At 43.0% G+C, this 12,584-nt stretch overlaps 1 protein-coding gene across 6 annotated transcripts in view; it reads left to right on the forward strand.

The window, feature by feature from the left end:
- The window catches only part of SPIRE1 (spire type actin nucleation factor 1), a 151,051-nt gene that overhangs the window by 93,970 nt on the left and 44,497 nt on the right, over positions 1-12,584 (forward strand). For 5 of the 6 annotated variants that reach the window (XM_053245019.1, XM_053245016.1, XM_053245017.1 and 2 more), the window contains 2 exons: positions 7,165-7,294; positions 12,170-12,211. In XM_053245019.1, the coding sequence (XP_053100994.1) occupies positions 7,165-7,294; positions 12,170-12,211 (172 nt within the window). The remainder of the gene's footprint in view (positions 1-7,164; positions 7,295-12,169; positions 12,212-12,584) is intronic. The other variant, XM_053245018.1, reaches the window with a different exon arrangement.

Below are 12,584 nucleotides of genomic sequence, written 5' to 3' on the forward strand. Positions count from 1 at the left end.
GAGAGAGAGAGAGAGAATAAAACAGTGATATATAGTATCTTTCCTAGATCCCATCAGGATGCTCCATGGGTCTTCTCTGCCAGTATTCCCAAGGCAGCAGGAAAGGAAGAAGCCAAGTCTTTCATATGGGCTAAAAGCACCAGGAAGCCACTTTAATTCCAAATCTGATTGGTGACTGACCAGGCACCAATGTACATAACAACTTTCCCAGGGATACTGGGGAGGGCATCTCAGGAGCAGAGGCTTAACTCTGTGAGCTTGCCTGAGGAGAGAAGTGGGAAGAGGGACTGCTTGGGATTCTAGGGAAGTCCATTGTTTACCCCAGATGGAAAATTAGCTTCATTAAGAATTCAAGGTCCAAAATAGTGCTTTGCCTTTACAGGCTGTTTGTGCCCATTCAAGTTAGGAATACATATTCGTATGTGCAGAACCGGTTCTATCTTGAACCGGACTACTACGATCTGGGCCAGTTCAAACAGTTTGATTGTAAACCACTTTGAACTGGTTTGAGTTGGTCTGTCAAACCAACCAGTCCAGCTGATCAGTTCGACCAAACCGGTTTGCATACCTGAGGTTTGGTCCAAACTAAGACCAAACCGCGCCTAACCATTGTAAGCAAAACTGCACAAGAGTGAGTTGCCCATGCTGTTTAACATCTACATGAAACCGCTGGGAGATGTCACCCTGGACTTGGATTGAGTTGTCAGCAATATGCAGATGACACTCAGCTCTATCTCTCCTTGTCACTTGATCCTAGGGAGGCAGTGGATGTCCTGAATCAGGGGCTGGAGGCCTTGATGGTTTGGATGTGGGCTAATAAACTGAGACTGAATCATAAGAACATAGGAACAGCCCTGCTGGATTAGGTTCAAGGCCTATCTAGTCCAGCATCCTGTTTCGCACAGTGGCCCACCAGATGCTGCTGGAAGCCACAGGCAGGAGTTGAGGGCATGCCCTCTATCCTGCTGTTACTCCCCTGCAACTGGTACTCAATGGCATCCTGCCTTTGAGGCTGGAGGTGGCCCACAGCCCTCTGACTAGTAGCCGTTGATAGATCTCTTCTCCATGAAGTTATCCAAACCCTACTTAAAGCCATCCAGGTTGTTGGTGGTCACCACATCTCATGGCAGAGAATTCCGCAATTGGATTATGCGTGTTGTGAAAAAGTACTTCCGTTTTTGGTCCTAGATTTCCCGGCAATCAATTTCATGGGATGACCCCTGGTTCTAGTGTTATGTGAGAGGGAGAAGAATTTCTCTCTATCCACTTTCCCACAACATGCATGATTTTATAGACCGCTATCATGTCTCCCCGCAGTCGTCTTTTTTTCTAAACTAAAAAACCCCAGGTGTTGTAGCCTTGCCTCATAAGAAAGGTGCTCTAGGCCCTTGATCATCTTGGTTGCCCTCTTCTGTATCTTTTCCAGTTCTACAATGTCCTATATTAGATGTGGTGACCAGAATTTTACGTAGTACTCCAAGTGTGGTCGCACCATAGTTTTGTATAAGGTCATTATATTAGCCGTTTTATTTTCAATCCCTTTCCTAATGCTCCCTAGCATGAAATTGGCCTTTTTCAGAGCTGCTGCACATTGAGGCAACACTTTCAATGAGCTGTCCACCACGACCCCAAGATCCCTCTCCTGGTCAGTCACCGACAGCTCAGATCTCATCAGTGTATACTTGAAGTTGGGGTTTTTCGTCCCAGTGTGCATCACCTTACACTTGCCAACATTGAACTGCATTTGCCAGTTTGTCACCCACTCCCCCAGTTTGGAGAGATCCTTTTGAAGCTCTTCACAATCCGTTTTGTATTTCACTACCTGAAAGAGTTTGGTATCATCTGCAAATCTGGCCACTTCGCTGCTTACCCCTGCTTCTACAGTAGATCATTTCTGAATAAATTAAAAAGCACTGGTCTCAGTACAGATCCCTGGAGGGACCCCACTTCTTACTTCCCTCCATTGTGAAAACTCTCCATTTATACCTACCCTCTGTTTCCTGTCTTTTAGCCAGTTAGCAATCCATACATATACTTGTCCCCTTATCCTATGACCGCTAAGTTTCCTCAGGAGTCTTTGATGAGAAACTTTGTTGAAAACTTTTTGGAAGTCCAGGCATACTATGTCAGGTGGATCACCTTTATCCACACACTTGTTGACACTCTCAAAGAACTCCAAAAGGTTGGTGAGGCAAGATTTACCTTTGCTGAAGCCATGCTGGTTCACTCTCACCAGGGCCTGTTCTTCTGTGTGCTTTACAATTTTATCTTTGAGGATGCTTTCCATCAATTTGCCTGGAACAGACGTTAATCTAACCAGCCTGTGATTTCCCGGATCGCCCCTGGATCCCCTTTTGAAAATCGGTGTTACATTTGCTACTCTCCAGTCCTCTGGTACAAAGCCCAACTGCAGGGATAAGTTATATATTTTAGCAAGGAGGTTGGCAATTTGACATTTGAGTTCTTTGAGGACTCTTGGATGGATGCCATCCGGCCCTGGTGATTTGTTAGTTTGCAGTTTTTCCAGACAGTTTAGAACATCATCTCTTGTCACTTCCATCTGACTCCGTTCTTTAGCCTCCATCCCTTAAAAGCCTGGTTCAGGAACAGATATATGCTCAGTATCCTCTGCTGTGAAGACAGACGCAAAGAACTCACTTAGCTTCTCTGCAACCTCCATATCCTCCTTAATAATCCCTTTTACTCCCTCAATGTCTAATGGTCCAACTGCCTCCCTGGCAGGTTTCCTGCTTCTGATGTATTTAAAGAAGTTTTTGTTATTCCTCTTGATACTTCTGGCTAAATGTTCCTCAAACTGTCTTTTTGCTTCCCTTATTGTCACCTTGCATTTCTTTTGTCAGAGTTTGTGTTCCTTTCTGTTCTCTTCATTTGGACAGGCCTTCCAATTACGGAAGGAAGTCATCTTCCCTTTTATGGCTTCTTTGACGGTACCCGTTAGCCATGCTGGCATCCTCCTGGACTTAATGGTACCTTTCCTCCTTTTGGATATACAGGCTAACTGGGCTTCTAGTATTGTGGTTTTGCGTAAACTCCATGCACTCTGGAGCGAAGTGACTCTCCTGATTTTCCCTTTCAGCTTTCTTTTCACCATACTCCTCATTTTGGAGAAGTTTCCTCTTCTGAAATTCAAAATGTCCGTGTTAGACTTCCTTGGTGATTCTCTCCCCACATGTATGCTGAATTTGATGGCACTATGGTCACTGTTCTCTAAAGGGTCGTCAACACTGACATCACTAACCAGGTCCTGGGTCCCACTCAGGATTAAGTCCAAGGTCGCCTTCTCTCTGGTTGGTTCCAAGGCCAACTGTTCTAGGGCACAGTCATTTAGCATATCTAGAAATTTGACCTCTTTGTCATGACCTGACTGTGAATTTACCCAGTCTGTGTGTGGGTAATTCAAGTCACCCATTAGTACAGCCCTGGCTCTTGATGCCTCCCTGATTTCCTGCTGCAACTCCCAGTCACTGTCAGCATTTTGATTCAGAGGGCAATAGCTTGTCCCCAGTAGTATGTTCCCTTCTGGAACGTGCTAATCTGGACAAGACGGAGGTAATGTTGGTCAGTAGGCGAGCCAATCGGGATGAGGAGATTTTACTGGTTCTGGATGGGTTTGCACTCCCCTAGAAGGAGCAAGTACGCAGTTTGGGGGTATTACTGGATCCGGCTCTGCTTTTGGAAGCTCACATGGAGGCAGTGGCCAGGGGTGCCTTTGCATGGCTTTGGCTAGTGTGCTAGTTGCGTCCCTTTCTCGAGAAGGCAGATCTGGCCACGGTTACCCATGCCTTAGTCACGCCACGGCTGGATTACTGTAACACACTCTACATGGGGCTGCCCTTGAAGAATATTCGGAAACTGCAGCTAGTGCAAAATGCGGCAGCTAGGATTTTATCTGGAGCTGCCTGCTGGGATCACATCACACCCATTTTGAAAGAGCTGCACTGGCTACCAGTTTGTTTCTGGGTCCAATTCAAGGTGCTATTTTTGACCTTTAAAGCTCTTAACAATTTGGGCTTGGGATACCTGAGGGACCGCCTGCTCCCAAGGGTTGCTGCCCACTTGATGAGGTCATCTGAGGGGGCTCTGCTCCAGGTTCCGACAATGAGGGAGGCTCGGCTGTCGTGCACGCAGGACAAGGCCTTCTCTGTTGCAACTCCCAGAATCTGAAATGCTCTCCGGTGGCTATTTACTCCTTGGTCTCCATCACAGTTAAAGAGTGTTAAATCTTGGCTTTCCAGGCTTTTATATGATCATCCCTGCTGCTTCTCTGTATTTTGTACAGTTCTTATGCTTAAATTTTAAATTTTTAGTCAGATTTGTTTTATATTTTAGCTTACTATTTTGTGTCATTTTTAATTGTCTTGTTTTTATCTTTTCTGTGAACCGCCTTGGGATTGTTTTAATGAAAGGCGGTATACAAATTTAACAATAAATAAATAAATAGGCTAGGCACTTTGGCTATGCTTTTGGGCTAAAGCGGAGAAATTAATTCAAAGTCTTGAATGGGGATGCAGTTCTGTCACAGCATCAATTTAAGCAGGTTTGGTGTATTGGAAAAGATGAGACATAATTAAAGTTTCAAAGCTTTATTTTGGGGTAGACATGGGGAAATACAGAAGGCAAAAGAGTTTGGTTTAGCAAATTTTATAACTTGGGCTAATGTTTCTAAGAGAGGGAGAGAGTCTAATTGGAGGCTTTCACTAGGAAGTGCCTGGAGACCAGGGAGGGAGGCAGAGAAAGAGGCGAGGAAGCTTAAGGATGGCTGGCTAGAGATGTTCGTATTACCTATTCTTCCTGGGTGCATTCGGTGCGCGAAGGTTCAGCAAGGTGCCTTCTTACGAGTAGAGAACGGTGCAGCAGGGAAGAGGGACAAAGGGCAGCAGCCACAGTTCGCCTCTTTGTGAAAGTCCGTGGCTTAGCAACCTCCAAGAATCAAATGGATTCTGATTCCATGTGGCTCTCTTGGGGCAAATGCACTGCAAAATGTGCCCTGAGGCAGTTGTTGATGCAGTCAGGTGCCTATCCCACCCTGTGGGGCAGGGAGATCTTTGCAAAACAAAAGTGTCCATTGTAGAGATGGATGAGTCACTGCAGGTGTGTCCTCATGGACAAAGGCAAGGCTGGCTGTGTAAATGTCCATACATATGAGGAGAATGGGAGTTTGGTTGCTATCTCAAGACCATGATGCCCCAGATGTAAGAGGCACATCTTCTATTTACTTATGAGCAGTTCACCCCTTATCTTTGTTAGCCAAATTGACAAATTTATGGGGGTGAGAAATGGCCATATTTGTGCTTCTTCTGCAAAGCATTCCAACTGCTATCTCGGGGGTGGGATTATCTGCTCCCAGAACTATTTGATTTGAGATGTCTAGTTAGCCAGCTTTACCTCTGTTAGAGAAGGCGTAGGTGCGTCCTGTTTCAGTTTGTTGACACTTGGACCTGTAGGCATACTGCCAGACTCTGCCTAGGGCTTAACTCATGCCAGTGCTGAGGTTAAAAGTTCGTGGAGACTACGATCCCATAGTCTCGTGCTGTTATTGCATCTGATACTGTAGATGGGTGCTTTTCACGTGGCCCAAACCCTAGTTTACTGGCAACATGGTCTGTGCATGCACCTAGTTCAGGTTGCATGACTAAGTTGTTTTGTTTCCTCTCTTATCTGGCACCAAATGCTTGTCACTGCAACAGTCTTGCTCAGGGTGAAGGCTGAATTCCATAATGGAGAAGAGGTTATCTTGAAAAAATTAGCACTTTTAAAATGAAGCTTCTCCCACTTCATATCTGCAAAATGCTTGGAATATGGAAAAACACAAACCTTTTCTTTGTAACCTAACTCCTGCCATCCTTAAGATGAATTTCTCCAAAGGTTAATAAAGGTTCCAGTAATATTTTTTTTAAAAAATGAAAGACTTTGTTTTTAATTCTGAGCAGCCTTTGCACTCCTTCCTGACAGATATTGCCCTCAGTAGGTTTTCACTCCCTGGGTCTTACACTCTTCTCCCATTTTTCCCTAGGCAGTGTGTGTCTCAGTTGCTCATCCACATTCTCATTGTGCTGTGTATCTAGGGTAAAATATGCCCAAATGTATTCTCTCCTTGTCCTCTTACTATATGTTTTGTTCTATCCAACATGTGTGTGATCAGTAGACAGGCACTTGTTGTGCAAGAAAGTTCCCTGTTTATTTGATGAACCTTCATAACAAACCTATTGGTGGGTGTTTTTTTTAACTGCCTGTCAGATTCCACATCTGCACTATCTCCAATGCTTTAATAATGTCCATTTTGATTTGTGTTTGTGTCTATAGATCCTGAGAATGAGGAGATGTAATTCATTTTGTCCAGTTCTGTCATTTGGACTTGTAGGCTTGTAGACTCTACTGGTTTTCTGCCCTCACCCTGTCTCCTTTGTACACAGGGCTTTTCAGACCTCCTTTTAACGGCAGCTCCTCCCAAAGCCCCTCAAAAGTCAGGGTTCCTTCTAAGCAACTTACTATGAGGCAACCCAAGCACTTTGTGCACAGGTCTCCCTGGTTCCCTGCCTAAGTATTTAAACTGTGAATTGTGATATATTGTTTCTATACACAGTTTCTATAGAAAGAAACTTTATAGAAATGTAGGGTAGCATTCACAGTAGTTTGCATGTAACAAAGAGGTTACAGAAGCAGTTCTTGTGCTCTTTCCACCCTCCTCCCTGAAGATGGAAAAGCTATCCCTGAGGGTTGAAGGATCCTCTGCAATGGTGTGGGATGCCATGCCACTGGTGGCTGCAGGAGCAGGGGGGAGACCCTGGAAACCACACACAGACACCTTCCACTAGCAAAGCAGAAGCTGTCACTAAGCATCTCCTTCCTCCTCCTGCAACCACCAGCATGGCATCCCACACCGACCCTCAGAAATGCTTTTCTGGGGAATGCGCAAAGGAGGATGAGAAAAAGGAAAGTGTTTCTTCTAACTTTTTATTACATATGCACCACTATAGATGCTGCCCGTAATGATCAGAGCCTGTGATGTTTCAGTTCTAAGAAACAAATGTGTGCATATTTTAGTTTGAATAAGACTGGTCCATGGTAATCTGTTGCTGAATATCTCTCTTGTGAAATTCCTGACTGGTGTAACTTTTCTACATTTCTGTTAATATTCTCAAGGCTTCTGCAAGAAAACTGAAACCAACCCCACCACGGCCACGTAGCCTGCATGAAAGAATACTGGAAGAAATAAAATCTGAACGAAAGCTGAGACCGGTCTCTCCTGATGAGATCAGGCGTAGCAGGCTAGGTGAGTTATTTGATTTTGATATTGGTCTTGGATGTGGTGTGCTAACAATTATTCTGTATTAATTATGTATGCTTTCATAAAGTTATCATCTTTCCATTTGACTTAACTTATCCCTTGCTGCTCTTTTCTGATTTAGAGGCTGTCAAAGAGTCCTGAAATGATGGATTATTTTCTAATCAGCCATTGAAACAGAATGAAAACAAAATATCTTAATTTTGATAAGTCAGGAGTATATCTAAATGACTTGTCCATGCAGATTTGAAAGTTTCAGTATGCCCATAGAGTTCTTCCTGCTCTCAGACAAATGCAAAATAGAGCTGTTTACAAACCGGGATGCCTACCTCCTTAGCAACTCTGATTGCTTTCTGGATGATACATGGAGCTCTGATATCAGTCTAGGAAAATGTAACTGCCATAATAATGATTGTAGGAGTGATCTTCTGCTACTTTATTGACAAATAGCAAAGATTGTTTTCTTATCACACAGTGCAGCATGTTACTTATTCCTTTGTTTTCTCTAAACTCTTTCCCCTCCAGCTTTAGCTATCAATAATGCCGTAGTTTTGGTACTTTGGCAAGTTGTAGATTTTATCTCTGAGTACTGGATTGAACATATAAAGCTGCCTTATATAGACCATTAGTCCATCTAGGTCAGTATTCTCCACCCTAACTGGCAGCAGGTCTCTAGAGGTGTTTCCTAGGTGTAACTGGAGAAGCCAGAAATTGAGACTGACCCTTCTGTGTAAATCTGCTTTATAACTGTACCATGACTCTTTAGTAAAAAGACCAGATGAGTGTTCCTAAGCTGAAGTAGTACCGTGGTCCAGTGTTCAAATGCTAAAGCATTAAAGGTAACAGGTATGTGCCTGTGACATACAACTTCATTTCACTTGTGATCAAAGTAGCAACAGGGGTACTAGCTAGCTGGACCTTCCCCAAATATGGACTGCCTTGTATGATACCTTGCTGAACCACATAATTAAAAAGGCAACATGCTGAGAGCACAGCCATCCTGATGTCTTTTCTGCATACATCCCAATGTCCTCCCAGCATAACGCTTTATTGCACTGGGGATGGATGTTCATCTGAAGGGCCGCTCTACACAAGCTCAAAGTACTTGTTCAAACTAGTATTTGGAGTGCGTTTAGAGTGGCCATTTGGATCGCCCATCCCCCCATGATAAAGGAGGCCCCTGGGATATCCACAGAAGATGACATGATGGGTGCTCTTGACACTGATTATTGTCTTATCTCATAGACTGATTAAGGTATCATCCAAACCAAGGATATGTTAAAGTTTTATTTCCTGGGAACGTGAGATATCTCAACAATAGAAATCTAATCTGAAGCAAAATGTATGAATTACTCAAGTTATATCACATTGGCACCCACAGCAATGCTAGGAGAAGATAAAGATAAAGTTAGCCTAACCTACTTCACAGGATTGTTGTGAGGAGAAACTCAAGTATGTAGTACACTGCTCTGGGCTCCTTGGAGGAAGAGCGGGATATAAATGTAATAATAATAATAATAGTAATAATAGTAATAATAGTACAGTCATTCATTTCAAACATATTTGGAACATAATCTGTGGTTTAATGGTCTAGTGATCTTTACTTGCTCAGAAAGAATTGTTATCCAAAAGGCATAGAATGGTTGAGTGCTTGCTTAAACATGCTGATTTAGCTTTAAAATATTTTCGGGAAGTTCTTTATGTGATTAGTTCTACTAGATTAGTCTCTTTCTGACTAATTTTAATCTGCACCTAACTGTAAAGTTAGTTTTAACTTTTTTTTAACTTTTAAGTTTCAGAAAGTAAGTTTGTATTCAGAGCTTGTATTGTTTTCTGCTTGAGTTAAACCTGAATCTGAGCACTGTTCACAACTCTCTTGACTGAGGTTTCCTGTAACAAAGGGAAATATTGTTTAAAAAAACCAAATATTTCTGTATGTCAGACACTCCCCTTAAATTACATGTCTCAAAATTGAGATGTTTGAACATGATAGTGCTACATAAGGGATTTTAAAACACAAGTTGTAATAAATCTAGGAAAATGTCTGGGAAAAGAGCAAAACAAAGATAAACGTAATGAAACACAAAAATACAGTTTTGTTTCTTGTGAGTTATTTATTTATTTTATTTATTTATTTTTGCATTTTTATACCGCCTTTCGTTAAAATATAGCCCCAAGGCGGTTTACAAAAGTTAAAAACATACAATAAAAACACAATAAAAACAACATGCTAAGAGTATAAAAACATATAAAAACAGGCATAAAACAATACAAGAAATAAAAACACCCAGAAGCAGCAGTAAAAACGATTATGTAAAAGCCTGGGTAAAAAGCCAAGTCTTTACAAGCTTTCTAAAAGCCATGATGGAGTCCGAGGAGCGAATGACCACTGGGAGAGCATTCCAGAGTCTGGGGGCAGCAACAGAGAAGGCCCTGTCCCGAGTGCACGACAGCCGGGCCTCTCTCATTGTCGGCACCCGGAGCAGGGCCCCCTCAGATGTCCTCGTCAAGCGGGCAGCAACCCTTGGGAGCAGGCGGTCCCTCAAATACCCTGGGCCCAAACCGTTTAGGGCTTTAAAGGTCAAAACCAGCACCTTGAATTGGACCCGGAAACGAACCGGTAGCCAGTGCAGTTCTTTCAAAATGGGGGTGATATGTTCCCAACGGGCAGCTCTGGATAACACCCTCGCTGCCGCGTTTTGCACTAGCTGCAGTTTCCGGATATTCTTCTAGGGCAGCCCCACGTAGAGCGCGTTACAGTAATCCAGCCGCGACGTGACTAAGGCGTGGGTAACCGTGGCCAGATCTGCCTTCTCGAGAAAGGGATGCAGCTGGCGCACCAGCCGAAGCCGTGCAAAGGCACCCCTGGCCACCGCCTCCACCTGAGCTTCCAAAAGCAGAGCCGGGTCCAGTAGTACCCCCAAGCTGCGTACTTGTTCCTTCAAGGGGAGTGCAACCCCATCCAGAACTGGTAAAATCTCCACATCCCGATTGGCTCTCCTACTGACCAACAGCACCTCCGTCTTATCCGGATTCAATTTCAGTTTGTTAGCCCACATCCAACCCATCACGGCCTCCAGTCCCCGGTTCAGGACATCCACCGCCTCCCTAGGATCAGATGACAAGGAGAGATAGAGCTGAGTGTCATCCGCATATTGCTGACAACTCAGTCCAAATCCCCGGATGACCTCTCCCAGCGGCTTCATGTAGATGTTAAACAGCATGGGGGACAAGACCGAACCCTGCGGGACCCCACAGGCCAACGGCCACGGGGCCGAGCAGTAGTCCCCCAGCACCACCTTCTGGACCCTCCCCTCAAGAAAGGACCGGAACCACTGCAACGCAGTGCCTCCGATTCCCATACTCGAGAGGAGGCCCAGAAGGATACCATGGTCGATGGTATCGAACGCCGCCGAGAGGTCCAGCAGAACCAACAGGGACGCACTCCCCCTGTCTAGTTCCCGGCGTAGGTCATCCACTAGAGCGACCAAGGCAGTCTCAGTCCCATACCCGGGGCGGAAGCCAGATTGAAAAGGGTCCAGATAATCCTCATAGCTGTTCTCCTTCTGTCTTCCTCCTTTACCTCATATTGAAAGACCATAGATTTGCCCCAAGTTCTTCTCTTCATAAGCTAACTCATATTATATTTTTAAACATAGTATGTAACAGAAAAGGACTATAATATTCAAAAGATATAGTTATTTTGTTTTAATTTGTGTTACGTTTTATATCCTGCCTTATCTTTGTTAAAAACCAACTCAGGCATCTAACAAATAAAAATCAATTTAAAATTTGATTTTAAAATTCACAAGAAAACATCAAAACTATACTTGGCAAAATTGAGGAACAGTGGCAAAGCTCCAGTTTGCAGTGAATAAAAATAACAGTGTAGCCTGCTCCCATGCATACTTAGGCAGGAATAAACCCTACTCAGTTCAGTGGAGCCTACTCCCAAGTAATGTGCATAGGATCACAGAATTAGGCTAAAATTGTATGCCAGTTCTACTGAGGTTGGCGAGATCTATTTCCAAGTAAATGCACATAGGATAGAGTGGTTCATTTAAAACTCCCATTGCTTTGCATTAAGAACAACAATGTCAATTGGAATGCTTATGCAAATACTACTGCCCCTCATTTGGTTGATCCAAGTTCCTTTTTCTCACACGTTACTTCTAATTATGTACCTACAGTGCATTAACTTTTATTTGAATGTGGTTTTAAACTCACTTTTCAGAGACATGTTATTTCTCAGGGCATAAATTAAAAAGAGAGACAGAGGCTCTACCCTGAGGCTTACAAACAACAAATAAATAACAATAAAATTCAAGATGCACAGCAGGAGAGGAGTGAAGGGAAATTGTCCGTTTTTCATCTCAAAACATATATTGATTAAAGGATTGATTCCCCCCCCCCTTGCAAATTCCTTTAGTCAAAATCCTTTAGTTGAAAATTTAGGAACTTTTAATACTGGCAGGTAGATGATAAACATGCTGAGGGCTGCATGTGTAGTAAGGATATTTTAAACATTACTTTCTCGTGTGTACCATCACCACAAGAAAGGGATTTCTTGTGCTCTATATCCTGAGTGAACAACATTTTAACTGGTCCTTGTTGCCAAGTGAATACATTTAGGATTGAGGTGCTAATGTATTTGCAACCTCCAGTTATGTTGTTGAAGTGTCTACACTTACACCTTTACCTTAGTAAAGAAAAAGTGTCTAGCATGTTTCAGATTTATATTGACCTGTATATTAAGGTTTAAATTGTCTCTCATAAAACTAACCCTTTGTTTCCTTTGTTTCCTTAACAACAAAACTGTTTTTCTTTTGTCATTTTTGTTTCTTTTCTTTCTTTTCTTTCCAGCAATCCGGCCTCTTAGCATGTCTTACAGTTTTGACTTGTCAGGTAAAAAGTGCTACAGCACCTGACGTGGTTATTGTGATAACTGTAAACTGTGTTCCATTCCATTTGTTGGTTTTTAATTTTCATGTAAGAAAGGAACCTGAAGGTTGTCTTTCAAATCCTAGTTATGAAAGATCTATTTAAATATAATTTGAAATATACACAGAGGGAATAATGTATTCATCTGTAAGATTAGTTAAATCATAATAATATTAGAAAGCAGAGAAGGGCTATTTAAATTACCATACGTGGAAAGGAGATGAGGAAAACCCAACTAACTTGTGCGCTCCTAACTAACTCCCTCCTCCCTTTTGCTTCTGTTTTGGTTTTCAGAACTAGCCGTAATTAGCATTTACATTTTTGCAAGCCATGGTTA

This window comes from Hemicordylus capensis, chromosome 4 (assembly GCF_027244095.1).
Source record: "Hemicordylus capensis ecotype Gifberg chromosome 4, rHemCap1.1.pri, whole genome shotgun sequence".
In the NCBI taxonomy this organism is placed as follows: Eukaryota; Metazoa; Chordata; class Lepidosauria; order Squamata; family Cordylidae; genus Hemicordylus; species Hemicordylus capensis.